This window comes from Passer domesticus, chromosome 15 (assembly GCF_036417665.1).
Source record: "Passer domesticus isolate bPasDom1 chromosome 15, bPasDom1.hap1, whole genome shotgun sequence".
Lineage (NCBI taxonomy): Eukaryota > Metazoa > Chordata > Aves > Passeriformes > Passeridae > Passer > Passer domesticus.
In genome coordinates, this window is record NC_087488.1 from 9,844,042 (window position 1) to 9,871,817 (window position 27,776).

Below are 27,776 nucleotides of genomic sequence, written 5' to 3' on the forward strand. Positions count from 1 at the left end.
GTCAGACTGTACCTACGCCTGTATTTCTAAGGTCAGACTGTACCTACACCTGTATTTCTAAAGCCAGGGTTCCTTGGGAGTGAAGGGACTTCTTCCTCCCTGCGGGCACTGAGAGAGCGTTTGTGTGCAGTCAGTGCTGCTCACAGGCCACTTGTGTGTTCAATAGTTGATTAAATTGCCCCAAAGATGCCATCTAAGGGAACAAGTGTTGCAATTGCAATGTCCAAATTCGTTACTCCCGGGTTTGGGAATCCTGCCTTGTCCTGCTGTGGGTGCCAGTGTCCATCCAAGCTGCACTCGGAGCTCTCACTGATGTGCAGAGTTTTGCCCTGTGGAGTGGCTGAACTGTTCTGTTCTGTTCTGTCAGGGTGGGCTGGGTGTGTTGCACTGCTGGAAAACGATGCTGTGCAAGCACTCGATTTAGGCAGAAACTTTCAAAGCAAAGTTGGAACAGCTTCATCCTCAAAACCACAGCCTCCTTTTGCCGAGCGATCCCAGGTACAATCAGCTCATACTCTGAGGGACCCAGGGCCACCTGCCCCAGCTTGGGCTGGGGAGATGGGGGAGCAGGGCAGCACCCGCCCTGTGCTTCCCCTGCACAGCTTGTTGAGCTCTCTTCACCTCGGGGCAGAGCTGTCCCCTCCTGCCGGCCCTGGGAGGGCCGAGCCCCGGGCGGAGGAGCCGCTCCCGCCCGCCCTGAGGGCCGGGGCGCGGAGGCTGCGGGGCGGCGCTGGGCCTGGCCCCGCTCTCAGGGTCCCTGGCTGGAGCCGCCCAGCTCCCGCAGTGCCGGGGAGGAGCCGCACACCGCAGAGGCAGGTAAAGCTCTCTGGGGTCCTGGCCCTCCTCCTGCCCTCTCTCCCTTTCCAGCCCGCACCCCTTGCGGCTTCCCCCTTGCATGTGGTGCTTTTTCTCACAGCCCGGGGGAAGGTGGGCACCGGCAGTGTGAGGGCTTATCAGCACAAGTTGTGGTTGTAAGGTCAGTTTTCTGGTTATCGAGCTTCAGATAAGGCAGCGACTGCATGGAGTGAGTGATAAAATGTCTAGGATTTCTGTACATGGAAGGGTGGCTGTTCTGGGAGTGAGAGGAGAAGGCGACCAGGGAGCTTCTCACAAGCGGGGAGTCCTGCAAGGCTCAGAGATCTCATTGCAGCATGCACAAGGAATATCTCCGGGGAAATGCTGGGTGGGATCTGCAGTGATTTGGGACTGGCTGGAAGTTGCTGTGAGCTGCAAACTGACCTGTTTCACTCAAAAAATGAACAACTTCATCCCGGAGATTGTCTTGCCCGGCAGGGCTTTTCACGGCCTTCTTTGTGCCCTGCTGATTGTCCCCTTGAGTTAGTCAGGATGAAAAAGCACTTTCCTTAGCATTTAATCTCCTTATACATTAAGTTAACATGCTTTAATTAAAATATACTCCCTGATCAAAGTGCATGAATTGGAATAAACAAATCGGGAGTGACATTGGAAGCATGATTTAACCTATGCAGAGTAATCAAACCTTACTGCAAAATTATTAGGGCACAGGCAGAAACAAACACAAGTAAGTTCATTGTCTAGGAAACCAGATACATCTGAATGAGAGACATTTACTGTGGTGCTCCCAAAAGAGTGGCTGAAAGGGGTTTCAGTGTGTGTAAGAACAGGACAGAGGTGATAGCTAATTGAAGTTTAAATTTTTCATCATCTGTCCGTTTGAGACACTTCTGTTACAAGACTGGAGTTAAGTATTTGCAATACACTGAGTATTGCTGAAGGCTTGTTGAAAGATATTTTTATAAAAGAGTACCTTGGTACATGAGATTAAACAATCCTAAAAAGGTGTCATTTATCAAATATTCAGATCTGTAACTTAAGCTGTGGCAGAGAACTTTGGTGGGGGGGAGGAAGAGGGAGCACAGAATTCAGCAACAAAAAGAAATGCAGAAATTCAGTGTCTTGCAAATAAACCTTTGAAGTGAGGGAAAGGGAGACAAAACCTAACAAAGTCTCTTTATGGTCAGAGCCAAGTTGGCCAATGGGACCCTGTGTGTCATTTGTTAAATCAGGGACTGATCCCAGTGTAAGAAGTTGCCATCTGTGGATCAAGGCATCATCTAATATCTTAGATTAATTTGTTGTTTTACCTGTGGGGGTGGTGACTCTCAGGCTGAGCAGAGGGCCAGGCAGAAAATCCTCTCTGCAGTGTGGATTGAAGCAGCTGATGGCCCTCAGAGCTGAGGAGGGGATGTGGCTGCAGAAACTCCTGTGTGAGTGAAACCTGCCCAGTCTTTGCTTCCTTTCCACCCCATTGCATTAGTTCTGTGTGTATCCTTGTCCTTCAAGAACTAGACCAAAATCAACACATTCATTTTGTTTTGGACAATTGTGAAACTCAATTTTTTTCTGGCGGCAATCGGTGACAACCCAGTGAAAAGCTCTGGGTACCCTATTACTGCTCTTCCAGACAATTTATCTTTCAGTGATTTTTATGCTGCATAGCACAGGACAGCAGGGATAGCAAGAGCTACCAAAACATCTCTTTCCACACAAACCGTGTCCATGGTGGTGGTGAAACTTTGATGGGACACTTCTTGATAGCTCTGATCTATCCAGGTGAAGTGACATGGTTTGTTTCCCAAATGTGTGACTTTCCCTCTGCTTCAGAATAGCATAAGGGTGTTTTCTCCCTTTTTGCCAAATGTGGCAGCAGGGAAGGGGAGTGCTCTGTCACCTCCCTGCCTGGAGCACCCTGCAGGGACAGGGGACCAGGGCCAGGCTGTCCCACCCCTGAGTTCAGAGATCTGCAAATGGAGGGCTCCAGACCAAGTCTGCAGTGATACTGCAGCTTAGCCAGCTAGGAAAAGCTTAGAGTTTGTGTGAAGCTTCTTTATAATTTCCTTTTTCATTCAATCTCTCTTCTGTTTTATCTGATTTTAAAAGGATTTGTTTGCCTGTTTTAACAAAACTGCATTGAAGTCGTACTTTGGTGCAGTGTAACTTGGTAAATAAATGGTGCTACAAGGAAGAAAATTAAATGAGCCACTTGCTATAGGGAGATAAATCTGTCTGCACACGCACTCTTCATGGACTTGTGTTTGCATAAAGTGTATCTCTATCCTAGAAAAAGATCTAAATTAAAAACTTGGGAGCAAGCAGCCTTGGATTGTTCTGATCTCAATCTGTACTCCATAGCTTAGGCTGTCTCTGATTTATAGCTATGAAATTTGGGGTGAATATTGCATTTTGACTCTGTTCCTCCTATTTTCCTCTTCAATCCAAGTATCTTTTTATTCTAAAAACACCAGAAGAAATGTCCAGACTTTTGAAGATGTGTTTCTTGTTGATATCAATGAATCATGCCAAGATTACTCACAGTCAGAACTCTGAAGGTAAGACCAGAACTCCTGTCTGAGGGGCATATTTTTGGCACAGAAAAAGCTGTTTGTAATAAATAAAAAATACTAGGTGTTGTTACTACCTGGGACCATGGTCTATGCTCTCTTGGCTTCATGGAGCTATGCCTGCAAAGAATTTCACCAAGACTGATTATTATTGAATAGCCTTTTTTTCCCTGCAATGTTTTTCTGTAAATAAATTTAATCAAAACTGCATTAAATATTTGCAAATAAATTATATATGTGTATATAATCATTGCATACAATAAATATATTTTTGTGTAACACAATTGACTGATAAAACATTAAATTAACTTCTAATAATGGGATAATCTTTTACAGATTTGCCTCCATTGTTACACAAAGCTGCGGTTAGTATTTTTATTTGATCTCTCTACATTTTGACATAACATTTTATATTATAATCTAAAAATAGTAATTTACTGCATATATTTGTAATTTTTCCTTAGGAGGAAGTAATAGCTGGGAAATATCTGAATGGTAATGTACACAGTTGTTCCCATTTATGCTTCTAAAATGAATTAAAGCTCAGTATCTCACCATAACTTTTTATGTTCCATTTTTCATGTGCAGCCCTCCTAGATATACTTTATTTTCAAAGGTAATGTATTACTCTCCCCATCTTGATTTTTCAGTATTATCTTGCACTTCAGATATGATCTGTTTCATATCCACAGAAACTGGAACATTATGGATAGAATGAAATTGGCTCATATTGGCTTGGATTTAGGTCTCCTGGGAGGAGCATTTCCTGTTAACAGGAAAAAACCTATTTGTAGTGAAAAAAAAAAATATATATAGAATGAGGCTGAAAATATATAGTTGCTACAGTTCTCAGAAGTTTTGATAATTAACTTTGCTCACATGTGTCCAAATGGCTTCTTAAGAAAATTAGGTGCAGTTCCAGCTGTCTGTCCACCTTCTTCTTTCATTCTCACCCCATCCCCCATCCTCCAGCTCCTGGTGGCTTTTTAATTATTTGCTAATTTTGTCCAAATCTGAAAGAGCAGGATAAGCCTCAAAGGCCATTCCACTCCCACATATCTTGAGAAAATCAGTGTCTGTGTAAGGAAGACACAGTGAAATTAATGACTCTGCTGAAGGAAAGGCAGCAGTTACTCCCTGTGCTTTCTGCAAGCAGATCAGAACAGGCATAATGGGGTGCCAGAAAGCACATGCCTTGGAGAGAGTACTAATGGCAGCACCTTGGAAAATTGAGTTTATTGTGGGTGGTTGTGGAATTAGATGGAAAAAAACTAATTAAGTCCATTCCCCATTGAACCATGTATTTTCATTGCATTAAACAGATCAACTATTACTCTGGCTAGACAAAAAACTGAATACTTTTGTCATTATGGTGTTATCATCACTCTTTGTTTCCCTTTTTCTTTTCTACTCTTGTAATCTGCTATTTAACTTGTTACATCATTTTACTGGCATTTTTGGTCCTGTTTTCTGTTACAGCTCTAATGTCTGGACAGCAGATCTTCTTACAAAAGTCATGGCCTATTTTCATGCTCAGGAAGTTATGTTTACTCTTAGCAGTCTACAGGTTTGTGACATTTAAGATGCATGACAATTTTTATTTGAAAAGGAATTTAAAAACCTTAACTTATCTCTGTAGCCAAAGCTAGGTGATCAACGATAGAGGTAATTAATACACCTACAGTGTAGCAGCTAAATAAGAAATAGGAATAGTTTGTCTTTTCCCCCAAAGCTTTCAGGAATATGCAAGGCAGAAATAATAACAATTATTTTTGCTTTTTCTCTGATGGAAAGCAGGAATTAAGATTTTTGGTGCTAATTGTTTCTGAGTTGAGTATATATAAATGCTGTTTCCCCAGAAATGATGGGTTTCTCCCAAATTTTGGCTGGCTGTAGTTCACACTGCTCCTTATGGAATGAGAGGCTCTGGAGCATCTTACAAAATGCTTCCACCTTTTAAAGCTCCTCTCAATGCTGTTTTTGTAAATTATCGATGTGGACTGATGCAGGAAGGAGCTGCTGTTCCTCCTCCTGCTGCTGAGGGTTAGTGATGAGCTGCTTTCAGTGGAGCTGTACCCAGCTAACAAACCTGAGCCCCTCCCTCGTCCCTAAACACGGGGAAACAGGGAAGTGTCACCGTGCCATCCCTGAGCCTCAGGCATTCCCAGAAGCTCCACAGTGCTTGAAACCTGTCCCAAGCTCCGTGTCGCTGTCACAGCTCATCCTCACCTACATTTTCCTGCCACTGCCTCTTCCCTTTGTCAGGTTTATTGGCAGCCTGATGTTCTCAGCAGGCTGAACCCCGAGGCATAAAGGAACAGTGTTAATATTTGGTGGTGGCAATGCAAGTTAAGCAAAGGCAGCAAAGAGCAATTGCAACTCAAATTCCAACCCAATTCTGAAATAATTCTGTCAGGAAATAGCAGGGATCTTACTCCAGTCTGCTGCTAACGAGCCTTAAATTTATTTCTGTTCCAGTGTTAAGATTCCCCTTCATTTTTTCAAAATAGGCATGAGATTGTTAACTGGTAATGAAGCTTGATGCGAGAGAGAATATTTTTGGCTTATGACCTGGTAGAGACTTTTCCTCCCATCTAATTGCACACTTCCTTCCCTTTTTTAAGTAATAAGCACATGATATCTGATAATTTTTAAGCTATTTTTTGAGCTCTTTAGAAGTTTCATTTTCACAGCTCTGTTGTGTGAAGCAGAAAAGCTTTATTACTCTTGTTTTATGAAGTGAGAAACTGAGGCATCTTGGTTAAAAAGCTCCCTCGAGAGGACTTGTTCATGGAGCCAAGAATAGGATTTGAAAATTACTGTATTTCAGAATGCATTTAGATTATTTTTGTTTTCAGTTTGAGGGAGAACAGTTATTTTGATCATTGACAGCCCAGACAATACATAGCTAAGCACTTAGTTCTTTTGAGCACAGATTTTCAGGGAGTAAAAGTACAATAGTATGAGTTTTATGTATATTAAACATATTTTTCTACACTCCAGATGTCCATAAAAAGTTACCTGAAGAACCTTTTATACCAGCCCAGGCAACTGCTGTCTGAATTGCAACAGCTTGATCAGCAGCAGTTCCAAACTGCGATGAAGTACCTCTTCAACAGCAAAAAGGAGCATCTTGTAAGCAAGTTTCCACATGTGAAAAGGGAAAGCTGCTGTCAGTGGTTTAGAAATGGAAAGGGACAGACTGGGGGGCTCACAGTGCAGGCGTTGCAGTTACTTACCTGGCTTGGATTGGATTCCTCTCCTCTTAGGTTAGACTTAGTTTATTTAACTCTTATTGTCTAAAAGTTGATGCAAGTACAAGTCAGTCATTTGGATTTTCACTGTAATCAATAGAGAGAAACTCATCTCCAGAGAAGAGTTCACCCTCCTACAGTAACACCTAAGGTAGGTAGGGCCAGTTACTCTCAGGGAGTGTCTTCTTTTTGGTGGCTGGAAAGAGAGCCAAGATGAATAAAGAAGGTGAAATTAGTAATTTTGTAAATCAGTCATTTGAAATATCTTTCTGGGTTTCATTTGGTTTTGTAAAAAATATTCAAGCTGGTCTCTACCCAATGCCAGAAAGTAATGTAATGCAAACAACCAGTAATTTGCAGATGTTTTTCACGAGAGCAGCATCGTATTCTTTGTAGAGAGCTCTCTGTCAGGCCTCAAAATGAACAATGTATTGACTTAATCAGAGATGTTTATTTAACACTTTTTTTCTTGCAGGAAATGGGAAATATTATTCTTGACTGGGGCAAGACTAGAGAGAGAATTTTTCAAAGCCCAGGAGTAAACAGGACCTTGTTCCTTGTAACTCTGGATAAATGCTTCCTGGCTCTGAGTGCCCTGGACTGTGTGGATATCCTGAGTCAGGTTCTGCGTGTGTCAGCAGTGAACTATCTCCAACCTGATGTCATTGGGAGTCTCCCAAACCTTCTGCTGGAGGATGCTTTCAGAAACTTGTAAGCCATTTATTTTTCAGACACAATACTATGTTGGATTTGCTGACTATTGAAAAAGAAGTTGCTATATGGTCTTAGTCTGTTTTCCAGATACAGCTTTCTGCTTATGTGTAAAGAATGCTGTTTCTAAAATAATTTGTCCATGTGTCATTAAAAAAAGGAAAAGTTAACTCGTTAGTGAGCTAACAAATGTGTTTATCACTTAGATCATCATTGTTCAAGGACCTCTATGACAGAACCTCAGCAAGCACTCAGAGAGCTCTCTATGGCTGGATGAAGCAGATTCTACAGCAATCTTACAACATGAGTGGTATGTTACAAAGTGTTTTCTTCTTACTTATCATAAGAGAAAAGCACTCAGCAAATGGCCTGCCCATTGTATTGAATTGTTTTCCCAGTTAACACAGGTCTGTGTAAGAGAGCTGTCTGGAATACCTTTTCTGCAGAGCACATAAATAAATATAATGTGTTTGTTACTCATGACAAATAGTTCTCCAAAGATGCTTGAACTTGTAGAGTAGAATCATACTATTGTTAAGGCTGGAAAAGACCTCCAGGATCATCAGGTGCAACCAGTGGACCCTTCTGTTCTGCACAGAGCTATACACAAAGTCTTTTTCTAGTACTTCAGTCTTTTCTTTCTGTACTGTTTCTAAGTCTGAAATAGGATACAGTGGCCAGGTGCTCTGCCAAGGCGAGTTGTTCTCTTCTGAACTCCTGTTCAAAGGAGAAAACAGCTCTGGCTCAGGATACATTATCCACTGCACTGTTTCAAAACACAGAGAAATGCAGGATGTTGTGAAAGCACATGGCACCAACTCAATCAGCAAAGGGACATGATAAAACCAAAGTTAATTAATTCTGATTGGATGCATTTTCCCACATCTGTTTGCCTGGCTAATGTGCCTAAAACAGCTGTTCCAAAACAGCTGGGACAGGCAGGATGGGCTCCACAAGGGGGCTGTGCAGGGCACTGAACATCAGAGCTGGTGCCTGGGTTTCACTGAACATCCCAGCACAGCTGTCCTGGGAGCGTTTTAGACTTACAAGTGTGTGTGTGTTCTTCTTCCTTCCCTAGAAATCAAAGGTTAAATACCCACTTGCTTCAGTGGAGCTAAATTTGCCTCTTGGGTCTCCTCCCATTTCAAAATATGAGAATAAACCAGTAAGTTGTGGAGAGGAGGTTTATGCTGCTGCTGTGAGGTGATAGTGCCAGTGCATTGCTGGGAAAGCAAAGATGCAGAATTTGCCTGGTGCTGCTCAGCAGTCCTGGGAAAATCTCTCAGCATCATCTTGAGTTGTGTCTGAAGCATTGGTGAGCCCTCAATTCATGGAAGATCACACAGCCTAGGAGGGACTGGGAGTTGCTGGGCCTCTTTTTCCTCCCTGGTTGCTGCTTCACCTGCCAAAAGCTGCACAGATATGGTGAATCCACCCCCAGGGCATCAAGTGTGGGCTCATTCCCAGCTGGTTGTGGCAGTGTGAACCATCAGCCCTGGGCAGGCACACTTGGACTGGAAGTCTAAAGCTCCCTCCTGTTTGCACTCCCCAGGCCACAGCAGAGTGCAGGAACAGTGCTGCAGGAGGGTGATTTATTCACTTCATATGTGGGTAGCACTGGGACAACCTGGGATAGGGATCAGTTTTTGGGGATCACAGCTGCCATGGCTGGTAGCTGTGAGTCTGTTCTGCTAAAGGCCACAGTCAACATCCTTAAATGGTGCTGGTTTTTCCTTTAGCTCTCTTGTCATGTCTTTCAACTCTCATAATATTCTGGGTAATGGGAGGTAATATCACTTTAAAAAACGCAAGCCTGACAGGTCTGCTGGGATCATCATCTTGTCTCAGTTAAGGAGCTTAGATCTGTGTTTTCAAAAAAATCACTTAATGGAGTCCTTCAGCTTCTGATAGATGCAGGCTGTTTTTTTCCCCAGCACTGGAAACTCTTCAAAGTGCACAGATTATTTTATTTTAACAGAGCTGTGAGTATCAGCACTGCTGAGGAATGTGTTCAGAGGTGTCACACACTGAGCCATCCAAATGACAACACCCTGGAGAAAACAGTCTTTGTGGCTCAGGGTACCCATGGAGTCCATAAATATGTTTTTTCTCAGGGATATTTGGATCTTGATTTCATTTTCAATCCTTGGGAGAATGTTACTAAATGAATGCCATTTTTTAACTGTTGTGCAGTGTTTTGTGGTTTTGTCAGCTTATTTCCATGTAGGTATTTGAACAGTTTTTCATTTTCTCCATTATTACTATTGCATACTACTGAAACAAGTGGCATCATCAATAATAATATATAAGACATATAAAGTATCATGCCTTCCTGATGTTCTTAAATAATGCAATTGATTAGGAAAAGTGAATTTTAAAAACGTTGCTCCATTTTTAATACTTTTGGATAAATTTTTCATGTCTTACACTTTATTCATTCTTGGTTTCAACAACATAAAACACTGACTGTTTTTGTATGAGAAAATTTGAGACACTTGAAACACTTTCATTTTCAGTAAAAAAATGTATGGACTCATAAATGTATGGTGCCAAAATGTAGCAAATGGAGGAAATCTGACTCTCTCTGCTAATGATTTTTCTGATTTGCAGTTTTTTTATTATTTAACAATAACAATATACTTGAAAATATATTTGAAAAGTAATTACTTTCTTAACATTGTAGTGAGTATTTATTTGTACAAAACAGAGTTCAATGAATCAACTTCTTGGGTCAGTGCAGAAAGCTTATGGATTTTGGGAAGATACATGGTCCATCTCCCAATAGAAGAAATTCTGAAAATTAGTCTTAATGAAGTAAGTAACAAAGTGTGGTTGGATATATTATTGCTACAAACAATAAGAACACAAATGGAAACTTAAACATGAAAAATAACTTAATATATCTTAATTAATTAATTATGAAGAGAAACTACAGAGGGGAAATTTAAATGTATTCTTTACAAAATTATTCTGTCTTTTTAATTTTAAAGTGCCTGTCATTAATATGTAATTATTTCTCTGTATCAGACTTCCATGACTACTATTGAAAGGGACCAATGATAGAAGACCCTCAAATTATATGACATTTTGGCAGAGAATCACTCAAATCACTCACTCAGCTTTGCCTTCAGAAATACTGGTTTATCCAAATCTTCTGGCTTTCTCTATAACATGAACAGGCTCAGTTAATTTTGAGTGTAGGCTCAGTTAATTTTGAGTGTCAGACACAGACTTTGTAGGATTCATTGTCTCACAGTGCTGATGCATGGTTTTGTTTGTGCTGGTCAGATCAGACTGTTCATTAGCTACGACAACGCAACAAAGCAGCTGGACATGGTGTATGATATCACACCAGAGCTTGCACAGGCCCTCCTGGAAAGGATAAACTTGTCAGGATTTGATATGAGGAACACTTCAACTATCTACAGGCAAGGCTGCTTTGCTTTTTCTTTTATGTCTGTGTGTGGATGGAACAACTAACTAAGGAGAAAATGGAAATTGATAGCGTGGCACAGCTTTTTCATTCCAGCCGAAAAATCTAGGCTGAAATCCAGCCCTGTTTAGCAACAGTGAAGAATTGCTACTTTATGAATTTTTGGAGGTGTGCCTAATTAGCTAATGCTTTGTCTCCTGCTCCACAGTGAGGAGATGCCTGTAGCATTTGTGGGAAGGCTGCAGGAGTATCTGGGCGACCTAGGCAGAGCTCCACCACATCACAGAGCAATAAAATAAACTGGGACAGCAGGACATGAGTTGTCTTGGCTGCTTGAATCACAGAACATGGAGGTGTTTGGGGGAAATAATTTTACAGTTGGGATTGAAGGAGGAAATCTCAACTCCTGCCAGCAGGACTGCAAGTGGGTTTTAACTGACGTGGGTGTCACCAGAGACGCCACAAACTGAAGCAGTGTAAAGCTTGCCCTGCTATCCTCTTTGTCCTGAAGAGTGGAGATGAGCCATGCTTAAATGTGTTGGGATGTTAGGTGTGTAAGCAGGAAACTGAATTTTCAGGACTGTCAAATCTGCACTGAACTAACTTTAACACTAATAAAAAACCAAAATAAACTGCTGTTACTCATAAATACGCAGTGAGCATGAGAGAGCTCTGCACTCCACATTTACATTTACATTGTCATATCAATGGATGTGTTTAGTCCCAAGACAATGCTGTCTGAAATTATTTGTAGTCTCCTTGGGGGATACCTTGGAGTTTTAAACTAATGGAGAATATGCTTTATGGCTTCAGAGCTCCTGTCATTACTGCAGTGCAGCTCGCTGACTTCCATGAAGCATTGCTCTTGTCGGAGGAGTAAGCGAGAGAAGAGTTATGCCCACGCTCTAAATTTCAATGTCAGAAATCTTAAAAATTATTTTGTCACTCATAAGAGCTGCCACATTCTCACGGATGAGAGAAATGTCATGCTCCATAATCCTTAATATATTCCATTTTTACGACACACTTAGTTTATGTTACTCATTTTAACCATACTGTTGATTTAAATGCACTTTTACTTTTAAGAAGTAGTGTTATTCATTTCTGCTAATCCCAGAGGAGATGAAGAGCTTTTGGTGGCTAAGCAATAATGCATCAGAATGTAATTATTTGTTATAAAAATGCTCTTATAGATGCTTCTTTTATTTGTATGTTGGTTTGATGATCTCCCATGAATTCAGATGTGCTGCTGAAGCAGTGTTTTGTTATATCACTGGCAGGTTGTTGTTGAGGGACTGGAAGAACTAAAAGCCTTTCTGTGCTGCAGAATTTGACTGAGTCTGTGGTAGTGCTGCAGCATTGTCCACTGATGATTTGATTCACATCTAGACATTACTGCCCAGACTCTGCCTGTGCCTGTCTCACTGAACTGTGAAAAAGCAGGGACTGTAGCAGGAAAGCTGGGCTTTGGCCATATCTTTGAGGTTCTTGTTCTGTTTGAATTATAAAGGCAAAGGCACTGAGTTTACAGGGACAGGGAATTGACAAGCTTCCTACAAACCAGTTCATCCCCATCACTATCAAGTTCAAAATCCAGACATGGTGATGCACAGTTCAGAGCTCTTTCTTTGCAGGGCTGCAGGTAAAGGCAGTAATAAGCACAAGGCAGTAAATAAGCAAAGGCAGTAAATAAGCACAAGGTCTAAGCCAGAAGGACACCTACAACAGGCACTTCCCCATGGTGGTGTGACTCCTCCTCTCCAAAAACTATGGCTGTTGTTGCACTTTACAGAGGTTAATGGAAATGTTACGGCATGGCAACTGTGAAGGGAAACGAGCTCAGTGCAAACCCTGCCTTGCAGGCTGCTGTGCTGGCACAAGTGGGCAGTGAGCCTCAGTGTGCTTTCTCCTGACCAGTGTTGAACTGGACAGGTCTCCATCCATCGGCCAGTCCCGTGTTTGATGGGAAATACAGCAGGCTTTGTTTCATCCTAAAATTATAAAGAAGCTATGTCATGCCCTAGCTGCTGCTCTGAAACACAAATAGGTTGTGTTGCATGTGGAATCCAAGCAGGACTTAAGAGTTCAAAACATCCAATCAAACCAGATAAGAACTCAGCAAGCCACTTCTAAAGACTTAGTAATATCCCTCCATCATTTTCAAAATTATCCTCTTGGGGGAAGTGGAGTATTAACTGGGACAATCCAGCCATGAACAAATGGAACCAGGACAGGTAAATTCTCAAGCACATACAATCCAGGTAGGATTCAGCTGAATACAAAGGCCAGTGCATGTTCTCATACCCCTGTTACAGGCTGAGTTTTAAAGACTGCAGGTTGAGGCACTCATGACAAACAGAAATGGCTCAAGCTGTTGTCACAAGGAGAGGGTACCAAGCTGTGTTTCCATTTCCCACCAGTGACACCTTTTATGTCAGAAGGGAGCTAATGTTTTTCTGCTCTATAGGCTGGGTTTGTTGGTTTGTTTTTATGATGACCTGGAACAGATGGATGCAGCTGTGGCCCGGGCTCTACTTCATCAAATGATTAAATGCAATCAGCTGAGAGGTTTCCAGGCCGAGGTTCATGAGGTGTGTACAACACTTGTTCTTCTTGCCTAACATAATCCTGTAAACAGAGGAGGAAAGATGCTCTTCTTAAATAAGGAGAAATGAGTGAAAAATTATTGGGACTTAAGAAATAAAGGAAAATAGTTCTTGAGAATGCAAAGGATAGAAACCCATTTTGGATGCTTATTCTTTTCTCATTCTGTTTCATATTCCTGTTCCTTATACCTTTCACAACTGTGGTTCTATTTGTGAAATTTTACTGTGTGTGTGAATATTTGCCAATGCCTATTCTGGAAATTCCAGTTAATGTTTTGGGTGGTAATGAAAATTGGTTCTTGGCAGATTTTTATTTCCAGTCTGCTCTTTTTGTTTGATTTAGCTCAAATCTCAGCTCCTGAACATTGCCATGCAAAACCAGACATTGAATGATACCCTTGGATCTCTATCAGATGCTGTGGTTGGACTAACTTCAAGTCAGCTGGAATCTCTGTCACCTGAAGCAGTGCATAATGCTGTTGCAACATTAAACCAAGTCTCTGGGTGGGCAAAGAGCCAAGTTATGATTTTATCCAGTAAATATCTCTCTTATGAAAAGGTACCTCTCATAACAGCTTTCCTACCTTCTGTTTTTAAAAGTGAAATGGCTTCTTAACAATAACTGTAGATTTTGAAAAGTTTAGTACAAAAATTCACATTAGTTAGTGGCCTGGAGAATGTGTTTAAATCAAATAAAAGCATTCAAGATTGTACATCCCAAAGTAATTCTCTAGTAAGAGAGAGAATGAGTACTTGGATTTGGCAGTTGTATATATTATTTTGTCTGTGTCACTGCCCTAAGCAGAATTTGCATGATTAAAGACCTGAGACTGTATATACAAATATACTGCAATGCAAGGAATCAGGTCCTGGTGAAGTTTCAGAAAAAGGAACTTCTGAGGAACTTCAGGCATTTGTTCCATGGACAGACACAAAAAATGCATTCCCAGGCAAGAAATGTATTAAGTATTTAATAAATAGTTTTGCTTTATTTATTGACTTTTGCTTTTAAATATATCTGCTGGTCTCAATAAAGCTTCCTGTTTGCTTGTGCTGTTCTCCCTGCAGGTTTTATCATTTTACAACGTGAGCCAAATGGGTGCCTTGGTGACAGGAATTGGCACTGGGTCACTGCACAGCATGAGCCCCAGGGAGCTGGCTCAGATGATTCGAGGCACAACATCCCAGTACTTGTCTGACTTATCTCCTGCACAGCAACAGGGCATCCTCAGGAAGGTGATTATTAACTCCAGCCTGTGGCAGGGTCTCTCTGCACAAGAGCACCATAACCAGAACTATAAAGCTTGAATTAAAGCAAGATATGTCCTTTAGCTCAATGGTTAATGGCTCTACTGTTTTTTTTTCTGAACACCAAGTGTATTTTGAAGGCTCTCTCTTGCTTATTTTGTTGTGTTTTTAATAATGTCGTGTTTCTCCTTTATCCTCTTAAGAGAAATATTACATGGAATAGAAAGAAGGGCAAATCCTGTAAATCTAAGCATCAGTTCAGAAATACCGTGTATTTTTGTGTTCCTCTTTTTAGATTGCTGCATCTGGAGATTTTTCTTCATCAGTCAAAGATATACAAGGAGCTTTCTTTAAAGAAGTCTCTCTTTCTGGTTTATGGAAGCAAACTGGCTATAATTCCACAATGCTGAAAGAAAAAGAACTAAGAAGCAGCCAGGTAAAAATTGTTATGCAGTTCCAATTCCACTGCAATTTAGCGATGGGAGAATTGGAAAAGTGGTGTAATATATTTGTGTTCAAGGAACACAGGTAAAAGGAAGGAACTGCCCCAGATATATCTCAACATAAACACCACAGGGCATTTAGAGCCCAGGCAGCACTATGAGACAATGCTATGGAAAAGGAAGCATTAATATGCTGAATTTAAGCCCCCAGGTTTCTGCCATGTAAATTTTCTTTTTCCAGTACTGTACATTAGATATTTGCATTTAAAGTCTTTGACTCTGTCCAGAGAGATGAAAGGTTGGATCAGATGATTTCCAGAGCTGCCTTCACCCTTAAGTTTTTCAGTGGCTGTGGGCCATGTACAGGTTTACCATAATGCCAGTCAGTTATGGCTTGTCTTGTGAAGAAAAAATTCAGCTAAACTGGATGCCAGACGTTTTGGTTGCTCAAGCTGGACCACAGAATTACCTTTAGAGTACATAAAAGAGCTCAGAGTGCAAAAACCTTACAGTAGTTTATATCTCTTACAACTAAAGTTTAACTTAAGTTAATTAAAGGTAACTTTAGTTAACTAAAGTTACCTTTAATTATGGTGGGTTTATTTTCAGGCTTTGTATCTGTATGAGTTACTGTCCAAGGAAAACTATCCTGTTGACCTTCTAAGGTATGGACTGTATCTCTTTTGAAATGGGATTTAAAACTAGTTTTGTGATGAGAGCAACTTTGAGGTAAACAATATATATTACCTTATGTTTATTCATTCCTGGATACCACAGGATAATTCACCTTCCTTATTAAAAAGGGTCTTCAAAACCAAAATGAGGATCAAAGCATTGCAGAGGTTTGGGTGTTTTTAGTCTTAGTTGATATTTTTCAATTTGTTTTCATTTTTACTTTCAAGAACCTTTTAATTACAGGAAATGGGAGAGTTGAAGAAACTGTGTCTTAGGATGGGGTTGTGGGGAGTAAGGACTAGATCCTGCTTAAATATTCATAAGATTGAAATTTGCCTTTCCTATCAGCACAGGACAGCTTGTGAAAGGAGTAACTTGTCAACTCTTTGAAAGTATGGACACAGACATATTTTTAAACAATTTTAAATTCTTTGAAATTAATCTTCATCTGCTTTCTCCATATCAGGTAAACAAACAAAAAAGACTTTATGTACATAAACATACTACCCAATATCCAAATTAGGCAGATTAAAATTTGGCTCATTCTATTTTGTCTTTGGGTTTTTGGGGATTTTTTTTTTCAGAATCCTGTATGTCTCAGCTTGTCTGTTAGCATATTTTATTTAAATCTTTTATGTGTGAATTTGTCTGTTATCATACTTCATTTTGACAATTTCATTTGTCACTTACAAATTGCAAGAAATTCCTACAGCCCTTCTGACTTGTTAATTCATGAGTGATCTGTTTGGAAATACATAGAACTTTCAGAAACATACAAATGTTCTCATGTTCCCAAATATATAATGTTTCATCTCTGATGTCGACAAAAAGAAAACTCAAACAAGCCAGATAAAAATGCTCTCTGAAGATAATATGCATAGTCTTATATATGCTAATTTATATATATGCTGCAATAAACAAGCCATATTTTTTATTCTTCTTCAAAACTGATAGAGGTTTAAGATCCTAAATTTTTGTTGCCTTTAGGTTAATTGTTTGGCTTGGAAATTTTGGAAAGTCTCCAATGCATCCATTCCTCCCTTCCTCTTACTGGCACTTCCGTGAGTTACATCTTAGTCCATCTTAACTTCTGAGCACTTTTCAAATAATCTCTTCAGTCCTAAGGAAACTGATGATTCCAATAAATGGTGATTTATGAAAAGTGGTCACTGACTGTAGGAAAAATCTATCTCAAGTGAAAGTTGGTAATACTTTGTGTCTTTTAGCACAGTACATTTTTGTCACAGTGGTGGATTTCTTCCCCCTAGGTAGACTTATTTGGTTTCAGTTTGTTTATTTGTTTAGGGGTCTTTTTGATATATAAGACAAAAGCACTGGATACTGCTGAAGCATATTGCTCTGTATGGTTGGAAACATTCCAGTGTGTTTCAAGACGTTTGTGTAAGTTAGCAAAACTCAGTGACAGCTTTTTCCCTTAGGAAAAAAATAACTTGTGTATGTATGAGAACTCCTGAATTGTAAAATTTGTTAATTCTTTCTTTGCTTTCTTGCTTTTGTCTCTTTCTCACTTTTTCTTTCTGTCTCTTCCACTCTTTCTCTCTTTCTTTATATGTGCCTGAGGGGATTAAAGGGACTGTGAACCCTTCTTTTTATGGAATATGTTTTAATTGAAAAAAGGAAGAAAAGTATTCAATTTGAAAAGGCTCTATTCTACTTAACAACTATAAAATAATAATAGACTTTAATGCAAGGCTTCCCCTAAACTGCAGCACTCAGGTATTTGGCAGCAATTGCATGTTGGCTGTTCAGGGCCATCAGAAGTTACTGCTGCTGCTGCCTACAGACCCTGGCAAGGCTGGGCCTGTGCAGATGTTGGTTGTGGCTTTATTTGCAAAGGTTGTCTGCCACTCTGTGTGGAGAAGAGCATTATTTTTTTTTTAATTTGGCAGGATTTTTGGATTTTGATAAAAAGGAAACCTACTCTAAAACTATTTGTGCTCTGCAGGCCACCCACCCCATTTTCATTCATCAGAGAATTATTCCTAATAAAACAGAGAAAGGGGAAAAGCTTCTGACCTGTAAGCTGTTGTTTCATATGGTGTTAAAGCATCTCAGAACACTGTCATACACTTGCAACTATTTATAATTCTTAGCCATTTTTTGAAGTTCAGTTCATGTCCTGATGGACTGGAAGAAGACAGATATTGGACTAAGGTGAGGGTTAATTGCAGTTTTTTTGGCCTCTCTGCTTTATGATTTTTCAAGTCCAACCTTGTCTCTAAATATTTCTGTCATCACAGATTTCATGGCTATGGTTGTGGGTGTATGAAGGTCAGGTTTGCATTCTGAGACCTTCTGAATTCTTTCTGCAGTTCTGAGTACCTGGAGTACGTTACAGGCCCTTTGTGTGTCCCTTTCCTTGAACGTGTGGGGAAGACTGGAATGGACCTTCTGAACCCAAGCCTTCACAAAAGGGATGCTGTCCTGCAAAAAGTGCAGGAGTGCTTGGTGGGTATGGCTGAGAGGTCAGCAGAGGAGGAGACACCATGGAGGAGGAGGGAGTCACCACCTACATGAGTTCTTCATCCATCCATCTGCATTCTTTTGGGGGCTTTTTTAACTGTTTCAATTTTATTATTTGCTCCTTAAGCAAACCTTTTAATAGCTTGTGTAGCAATTTTCCTTGACTCCATGCATGCTACAAAATGTTCTCATGAAATGTCCTTGCTGGCCAGGACAGCCTGGAGCTGACCAGTTTGCACCTGGAGCTGTTCCCCTGGCTCCAAGCAGTGCCAGTCCAAGCAGAGCTGTTGTGGCACAGGGACCTCCATGGGAGAGGTGGTGGTACCAGAGGGATTTTGTGACTTCTGCTGTCTGGGAGCTGCAGCACTCACCAATTTCTAGGGGAAGCTAGTTCTTTGATGTAGCTGTGGCTGTTCCTGTCCTTACACACAGTACCAGCTGTATAATCCCCAGTGTTTTGGCAGCTGCTTGACAAACCTTTTAGAGCTCAGCCTTCTAACAGCAAGAGCTTGGGGCCCCTCTGCTGCAAGGGGCCACGTGAGGCCTGTGCTGCCAGACAGAACTGCACCAGCTCTGCAGGTGCTGGGTGGTCACATTCTTTATGTGTGATTCAGTATGGAATAAAGAATACTGAAAGCTCTGAGAAGTGCTTATGAAATATCACCATTTGGATTGGTAAAACAAAAAATGTAAGGCAGTCTCAGCAGAAAATGTAGATTAAGTTGCTGGTGCAAACTGTTGTGTCTTTGTTCCTTACAGCTGAAATGAGTTGTGATGCAGCTAAGTGGTATAGGGCAAGAGCCCAGTTAGGTCTGCCAACAGGGCAAATGCTTCTTGTTTCAGAACAGCTCCATTGCTGATGAATATGATGTTGACCTCCTTGGAAATCTAATCTGCCACTTACCTCCAGCCTTTCTACATGGCAGAATGTCCCTGAAGGCAATGGCAGCAGCCCTACATCAATTCAAACTTTGCCAACAGCTCAGCCACGAGCAGAAGACTGAAATTAAATACAAACTCTTCGAGTTATATGGGTAAGGTATTGGATACACCACTGTGGTCATGCTGGTGGTTAGGCCATGCAAACACCAAGCATTTGCTTTGCCCAGATGAACTGCAGTGAAACCAGCACAAAGCAGCTTCTGTCACTGCCCCAGTTCTTGTCCACTAGAATGATATTTCTGTTCTTCTGTGTAATGTGATAACTGTGGAACAAAATACAACCCCAGGGACACCCTGCATGGCTTAAGTCCCAGAGGAAAAGGAGAGAAAGTGTAATGTTTGGGGGGGGGCAGGCAAATAGACTCACAGGCCTGGCAAGAGAAAGGGGTTACAAGCAGAGAATGGTGCAGGAACACAAAGAATGGGAAAATGGAAGTGGGATACTTGCTGTGCTGGTGTAAGGAGAAAAGTAAAAAAGACTGCAAGCAGCTGTGGCAATAGGAGAGAGCAGAGAAGAAGCAGAGGGATATAAAGTTCAAGCTTCTGCAGCAGCAGAGTGGGCAGTGTGTTGGGTGTCACTAAGGACTCAGATGAGGAGGGCAAATGGAACCTCACTGGTATCAGTTGTGCAAAGAACAAAGCCATCCTCTGTCTAGCAAGAGGATACTGTTCTGTCTTGCATTGTCCCTTGGAAGTATCTTGCATTTGAAAAGGGAGACTGGTTGCAGTTTCTAACCACCTCTTCACCCCAAAGTTGGTGACTTGACCCACCTGATGACGTTAGATGCTGTTCAGCTTCCTGCCAGCCAGCATTTTTCTGTGGTAGGATAGCTGTATTTTCCAGCAGATCCCATCCCTGCATTGATCTTGATACAAATCAGTTTTATTGAGTGTGGCACACTGTGCTAAATAAGATTTTATGTTATTTTATATTTAATTTTGAAGATATTTAAACATCCTCATAGTGGAGCAACAAAGCAATTAAAATTGTTTGTGGGAACATGAGCTAGTAACATATTTGTTACTACACTCTTCTATAGGCTCTGTCAGGCTGAAATAACTTATCTATGAGCTTTATTAAGTCACCTACCAAATGGGTTGACTGACATTTGTCAGATGTGGATGATATTCCTACTTCTCTTTTGATAGCCATTTTGCAGACTACTATTTCAATATGAACTGATGGAAAATGGTAAATTTTCTGTCAAATAAATAATTATTTCTCCTTGTTCAAACGCTGTAATGCTAAGAACATTTGACTATTGAGGAGAGCTCCATCACCACATTGGAAGGGTTTTTCTGATTATATTGTGAGTTCCACTAATACCCTATGCCCAGAAAGTGAGAAAATGCAATCTAATGCTTGTAACAATGAATCATCACATTGGCATATAATTGTGTTTCCTGTATGATAAAGTGTCATAAACCCACTGAAGTTTTAGTATTATTTTTATTGTAATGTTCTTTATTAATACAATTTTTCAATTGTATTCAATTTTTCAATATTTTTTCAGCTCCTCAAACAACTGGACAGCAGAAACAACATTAGATGTTGGACCATTCATAGTTCTGCTGTCAAAAGAGGAATTAAACATCCTTGCTGAAAAGGTATGCTTTTATTAAAAATTTTTAATTTGTAACATATATTTTAGAACTTGGAATTGTGAATGTCATAATGAAGTTTAAATTATGTAACCTGAATGCTGAACTAGGTAAATAATTCTTTTGTCAAGGAAACCTCTGTTAATGTTTCACATATTCGTGACTCCATCAAAGAGATTTCTTCTTGAGAGTAATGTTATTATAAAGAATTACTTGCATGTGTACAATGATAATTGTACATTGTCATATAGGAGGAAAAAAAGGGACATTTATAGTGATGCAGACTCGTTTTTAGTACTTTATACCTTGCAGTGCTCTTTACTCCATCCTTCTGCCTTCCAACCATAAAAGTTGTGTTTCTTATCCTGTTATTAATGGGATCATACTGATCAAATGAGCATTTACTCATGTGGCCCTTTGCCCTGGGGCCAGCATAGCACAAGTAACAATATCTGATGGCCTCAGCATTGCACTTTGTAATTTCCTTGCCCTTTTTAGCTCATATAATCTTAATTTTTTTTAATGCATAGGAGTAAACTAGACTGGAATGAGGGATTCATTCTTCAGCAGAAATATGTGAGCACAGTCAGCAGCTTTTCCACTGGAGAGAATGCTTATAATTGACCAGATAGAATAGGACTCTTCAAAGGAAAAGAAGGTGTCTAGCAGGGTGGAGAAGAGAGGTCAAAAAAGCCTAAAGAAGGCAAACAGGTCAAAGTTATTTCTCATAATTTAATTGGGTCCCTATCCCACTTCATACACTTATCTGGCAAATTTAAGACAAGCGAAATGAAGCCCAAATTAAAATGGTAGCACTCATTGCTCCAGGAGGGGCTGGACACAGACACCAATCAGCCAGTGCTCAGGTGTTGCCAGAAGCTGGGAGGGCACACAGGATGGAGAATCACTCAGAATTTCCTTTGTTCCTAATTTTTCCCCCCTCAAATGTGTGCCAATGACCTTTCAGTAGCAGCCAATTACTTTTTTCTGAAACATCTGCACAATGGGACGAGACTGAACTGTTACTAACCCCTGCTTTGCTCACGTCTGCACAAGTCTTTCTCCACAAATTGATTTGTTTTAAAAGGGAGAGAAGCCTTATTTATTCTTTCTTTCCTTTTGAAGTTCCCAGGTATCCTTTTACAAATAGCAAAGACAATTGGACCAGTTTCTTCAGCTGAAGAGCTTCTGTCAGCTGTGTTTGAGTCAGTCTCCAACAGCACTGGCAGCGTCCTCCCATCTCTCAGCACAGCTGGTCAGTATTGCACTGGGGCCTCTGCAAAGTGCTGCCATTTGGGGCTGAGATGTGCAACTCAAACAGACTTTGTCTCACTTTGTCATCAAATGCCTTCTGAGAAGCCGAACAATAAAAGTGAAGTGTTCAGTAACTTACAGACTTCCAGCAAACACCAGTGAGAGTTCATTCTGCTGCTCATCAGAGTTGTATAATGCACTAATTGCTGAAACCTTCATTACAGGATTGCATAATTAAGCATTTCCTGGAATCCTTCTGAGTGCACAAAGGAAAAATATGAATGATTTGAATTAGAGGGGTTTGTTTATTTTAATTTTTTTTTTTACTTTGTAATCTAATTGAAACCCCTTGAATTAAAAACCTCTGAAGGTGACAAGTTACCATTGTGCCAAAAGATTGCACATAGTTAATCCTTTGCCAGACATGAGCATATGGTGACTGATCTGTTCTTAAATCTGACAGTGGTGGCACTGTGTTTTTTCTGTCCAAATGGACAAGTTTGTAATCATCTAAAAGGTATTTTAATTAGCAACCAAACTAATCTATTAGAATCTCTGGTGACAAGTGGATAATTTTCTTTATATAAGATAGATACTCTGACTATATTCTATTATTATAATAACAACTATTCTTTCTCTTATCTGAAATTCACCCAGGCAGAATCTGTAAGCTGTGCCATCCTGTGCCATGGAAAACAATCCTGCTGTGGGGGAAGCTTTTGAAAAGCACCAGTGGGAATTTAGACCCAAACATATTCAAGGAGTTTGATCTTGTCTGCCTTTGTCTTTGAAAATCTCCCTCTTGGTTCTCTGCCTAGCAGAGTGGAGGTTCAAGCTCTCAGCAAGCCCTGAGCCACCATGGAAATCCATCTGCTTGTATGGCAGGAACTCTGAATTGTGACTGTGTGTCTCTAGAAATGAATTTGCCTCTTGGAGTGCTGTATTCGTAGGCAGAGAGAGGTGGAGGCAGTTCTGAGAGTTGTGATTTTTTATAGCCTGAAACAAAACATGACCTCAGTTGATCAGAGGAGTCATTACACTCTCATCAGGCTCTAAAAAAAGCAGGACTCAGCTGGTGAAATAGCAGGGGGTTAGTTCACCTGTATGCATGAAATTCACTCTTCCCTCAACAAGTAAATCAGCAGATCACAAGCCATATTTCTTTAGACATGGGCCACAGGACTGCAGGTTCAGCAGCAGGTATTTCAGTATGCCTGTGTCCCTAAGTGTTCTTTTCTTAAGTCTCTGGATCTACATGAATCCCAGAGACTTCTCTAATTAGCCCAGCTCATGTCCAGTGCAGTTGCAGAGCTCTCTCATCTGCATTGCAAGAGCAGTGCCAGCAAAGCTGAGGGTCTTTGTCCAAGGATAACTTGGTTCCCAGACTGTGGAGGCTCCTGAGTCTTCACTTGGGGTGCACGAGCTCAGCTGGGGGGAATCTGGGAGATGAGGACTTGAAGGATTGTTTGTGCTGCTCCAGGAAATGCTTCTGCAGCCCAAACATGGTATTGAACTTCTGTCACCAAACATAATCTCATCAGCTCCATACAACTCACACAGTGGTTTCAGTAAAGAATGAAGTTTAATTACTGATTTGTAATTGGGTATTATGAAAACTACTCCAGAATAACATTGAAGCTTTTCATGCCACCAATGCTATTTTGCATTTCTCAGACCAGTTGTGAGCTAATGTTAATAACAGTGGCAATTACCAATTACAGAGTTCTTGCATCTATGTCTATGTTAAGATTAAAAGCAAGGGTTTTAAGGTGCTTAAGGCAAGATGGAACATGAAAAGCAAAACTAGGGAGCTGTGTGTCTGAGATGCTACCAGAGGGCAGTAGCAGTGCTGGAGAAAGAATTCAGGTTTCTCACCACAAGCACTGAGATGTTATAATGTACATACATATATATATATGTTTTTCATCAAACTGAATCTATAGCAAAAGGAACAGCAAAGTGACATCAGGTCAAAAATCTAATTATTATTTCCCTCTTTAATTGCATCAGTGTATCTGGTGTGTTAAAAATTATAAAATCAATGGATTTTTTTCAAGGACACCCAGTCTTAGGTTTTCATGACTTGAGGAAGGGAGCTGCACTGTGTCTGCATGGGCAGTATTTACATGAGAAAAGCTGACCTGCAGCAGGGGAAAGGGAAACAATGCAGCTTCACAAGAGGGAGGTAAAGGGAGAGCAGAAGATCAGCTGGTACAGTGGAAGCTGAGCAGCATTTTCATTTGTTCAACAGATTCAATCTTTTCAGTGTTCTGCCCACTACTGCAGCGTCCTTTGATGCAAATAAATCCCTCCTCTGCCTCCTTTCAAAGTACAAATCTACTTTGTACATCCTCGCTTTAATTTATTTATCTGGGGGAGCTTAGCTGAGGCACAGCATCTGTGAAATTCATGCTTTTTACTAGTAATGACTGTATCCAAAGACATGTAGGGATTATTTGGTTTAGATAATTATTTAATAAGGTTTTCCTAAATTAGTGATAGGAGAGGGAGCAGTAAACAACCACATTAGGATTCTTATTTCTGCTTTCCATCAACATTAGAGGTAGATTATGTCAACAAAGACTAGGATTTTTTAAAACACACAATGGAAACTGTCTCGTTTGATAATGCATAGGCCTGGAACCTGACTGTAAATAAGATTTTTAAAGGCAGTTTGTCTGTCCAAACAGTGCTGTGGTACGTGTACAGCCCTCTCTAGATCCTGACATTTTAACAACAGGCTTGACATAACCAACAAGCCCTGTGCTTCTCTGACACATCCAGCTTCTGTCTTCACCTTGTTTAAATGTCAGGCAAGTCTTACAAGACATATATCTCTATCAGGCATTTCAGAGTGCAAGGACCTCTCATGTCTGTTACATTCTTGTTGGGTTGGATCCACTGTTTGAATGTGATGTTTATTCAGCTGAAGCTCTTTTTGGTGAATTTCCACCAGGGTCACCCCAAACATTTGCATTCCTATTGAATCAAGGCTCCCAGCAAATGGTGGCTTAAACTCAGAACAAGCCCTTGCCTGGGTTTTGATGCCTTTTGAGAATTAGACTTGAAAGAAGTTTTCAAGATACTGATAGTTTTATATCCAGAACATTAATAATATAAGTATTTTTCTAATTCTTCAATTACAAAATAATTAATTTAACAATATCACATCAGCAGCAGTAAATTTTCATAGTCTGTTGCTCTCTTAAATATCCATATTGCTTTGATTTATTTTGTTGTCTCTTTGATGAAAACTCTTGCTATTTGACCTTTTTCAGATTGCCTGGGAACCAGAGCTCCTTCTTCCAATGAAATCATTAAATTAGGAGAAGCAAATGTCTTTTGGTCAGTTCAGGAACTGAAATGCATGGATCCAGGGACTTTTGACAAAAATGTGGAACTTCTTGGGGGTGTCTCAGGTTTTAACAGCTCCCAGCTGACTGCCTTGAAGGAAAAAGCCAAGCAGGTAACCATCCTGTCTGTGAAGGAAAATTAAATCTGTAATTTGATTTGGTGTTATTGAACTATGCAGTTCTAAAATAACTGTGCTATGTCAATGTCACTACTGCCACAAGAATATCTATGGTTTATTGGAAAAATAATGTGAGGTGGTGATAGAAGACTATTGCCCTTGCTTTGGAGTCAACAGGCAAGTAGTTCTGAGCTATTGGCAGCTGGAAAAGTGAAGTGTTTTTACTTTTGAATTACCTTTCTGCTTGCTTCTCACTTTCATAAATGAAAAATCAGCAAGCAGTACTAGGGGCTGTTGATTGCCCTGCTGAGAATTAAGCTTGGCATGTTAAACTGTTTACATGGATGCTAAATATAGCTTCCAGTGGGGTAAACCCAAACTGACTGAAAGGCAGGTATTGGCTGAGTAAAGCTCCTTTTCCCACCTCCTCACAGGCAGGGACAGACCCCTCAGTGGGAAATCTTAGGGAGGAAAAATCCCACCTACATTTTTTACCAGGAGCACAGTTGGACAGAGGACTGTGCTGGGGGCAGGTCAGCACTCTGGGTCTGGGGCACCCACAGAGCTCTGAGCAGCCCTGCCTGAGACAGAGTGGGGAGCCAGAGAAGTCAGACTTTGCTCTATGCCTGTTGTTGCCATTGCACTTCTCCCTGGGGTGACCTCTTGCTGCTTTGTGGTTGCCTGCACTGGCAGGGAATGGGCAAATTCCCAAACATACTTTCAGTTCAGCAAGAAAAAGCTTTAGGGTGCAGTAAGACAAATTGTTCTGGTTGCAGAAACTCAGAGGTGAAGAGGGTACTGCCCCAGCCTGGCTTCAGCTTCCTGTCAGCAGCATCTGCTGGAGGTTATCTGTTCTCTGCTTCCATCTCTGCATGGCTACTCTGTAATCCCCTTCTGTCAAAATGATCCAACTTGTAAAAGTCCTTTTTAGGTTCCATCAGATCATTCTGACAGAATGAGGTTGGGAAGCATGTACAAGTTGCAGTTGGCAGCAAGCACTACAGAGTGCAAGAGGCTTGGAGACCTGAGGGCTGTGACCTGTGGAGGAAAGCAGGAGCAGGGGCCACATGGGCCTGGGCAGCATCTCCTTAAACCAGCAGCTGCAGCCAGTAGTGGAGCTGACCATGCATTTGGGGTAAATAAGGCCAACTGTGCAATTTTTAGCAGTGAAGCTCAGCTTTTAGAGCAGTGGGACTGCAGGTGCTTGAAGAGAAGTGGCACTGCAGAGATTTCTGAAAGAAGATGGTGGCTCTGCAGTTGTGTCTCTGCTGCCTTGCAGCAGATGTATTCTTCCCAAGTCAGCTTCCCTCTGTCAGCATGAACACATCAAAAGGGGGAAAAATGTAATCCTAGAAGAAAATAAAACCAGTGCTCTCCTGACATAGTGAAAACTACTATTTTTACAGTAGTGCAATATATTGGGGTACATACAGAGTGATATCAGTTGTATGGAAATTGCTAACAAGGTTGATACACTCACATTTCTGGCTATATTCAAAGACTCACAGATCTGCAGTGCACTGAATGGCAGTATATTCTGTCTGTGAGTGTTTGTACAGATTTCTGCTAGTCAAAGACAGACTTCCTATATATTAATTTCAAAATGCAGTGTGGTGTTACACTGAGCATGAAGCATAAGAAATGAGACAGGACAGGCAAAGCTCTTTGAAATTATATGCATAGATGCTGTTATGTTATTAACATCTTTGATTAAAGGTTTCATTAAGCCTGAGCTAGTCATTGTTCCAAACTAATTCAAAAAGTCTAGTTATCAGATTGTATCTTAATGAAAGTAAGAAGCTTAGCTCACTTGTAAGTGGAAGGTCTCCCAGCTCTGCAGCAGTGACAGCTGTATGGATCTGTAGTTCTAGGTGAATGAGGACAAAGGTTTCATGTGCTGTGTTATTTATATCATTCTGCCTGAGATTTCACCCAGCCCCTGTCAGATAATACTATTTATGAAGTACTTCAAATTCTGTACTTTATGGCCTAGATCAGGAAACAGACACTTGGCATTTTTGCCTGCATGTGTTTCATGTATCTCTTAAGCTAGAGAATTAAAAGCTTTAAAATTGGGCTAAAACTTTTTACTGTCTATTTGCTTTGGAAAAGATTGAAGTTTCCCAGACTTAGACCCTTTATGACATTGTAAAACCAACATAAAAGATCTGGTGGAAGCTCAGTTGGGAGGTACAAGTCCAGCAATGCATCTCTTAAACAAATCCTTACCCTGAGGGTCATAGCTGGGAAAAGCACCCTGACAGCTGCT

The 27,776-nt window shown here is 40.7% G+C and overlaps 1 protein-coding gene across 12 annotated transcripts in view; it reads left to right on the top strand.

Annotated features, from left to right (window-relative positions):
- The first annotated feature begins 84 nt into the window (after positions 1-84).
- Positions 85-27,776, top strand: part of OTOA (otoancorin) — a 42,871-nt gene continuing 15,179 nt past the window's right edge. For 6 of the 12 annotated variants that reach the window (XR_010347912.1, XR_010347915.1, XR_010347913.1 and 3 more), the window contains exons 1-23: positions 85-498; positions 3,263-3,371; positions 3,720-3,748; positions 3,848-3,878; positions 3,972-3,999; positions 4,863-4,950; positions 6,387-6,518; positions 7,113-7,348; positions 7,555-7,658; positions 10,056-10,162; positions 10,637-10,776; positions 13,249-13,372; positions 13,731-13,946; positions 14,456-14,623; positions 14,931-15,071; positions 15,688-15,743; positions 16,102-16,219; positions 16,741-16,814; positions 18,087-18,222; positions 19,081-19,271; positions 20,694-20,787; positions 21,907-22,036; positions 25,314-25,501. Coding sequence is in view for 7 of the 12 variants with exons in the window: in XM_064389828.1 (XP_064245898.1) it covers positions 187-498; positions 3,263-3,371; positions 3,720-3,748; positions 3,848-3,878; positions 3,972-3,999; positions 4,863-4,950; positions 6,387-6,518; positions 7,113-7,348; positions 7,555-7,658; positions 10,056-10,162; positions 10,637-10,776; positions 13,249-13,372; positions 13,731-13,946; positions 14,456-14,623; positions 14,931-15,071; positions 15,688-15,743; positions 16,102-16,219; positions 16,741-16,814; positions 18,087-18,222; positions 19,081-19,271; positions 20,694-20,787; positions 21,907-22,036; positions 25,314-25,501 (2,952 nt within the window). In the remaining 5 variants the exon portion in view is untranslated. The other 6 variants (XM_064389831.1, XM_064389834.1, XM_064389829.1 and 3 more) reach the window with 6 other exon arrangements.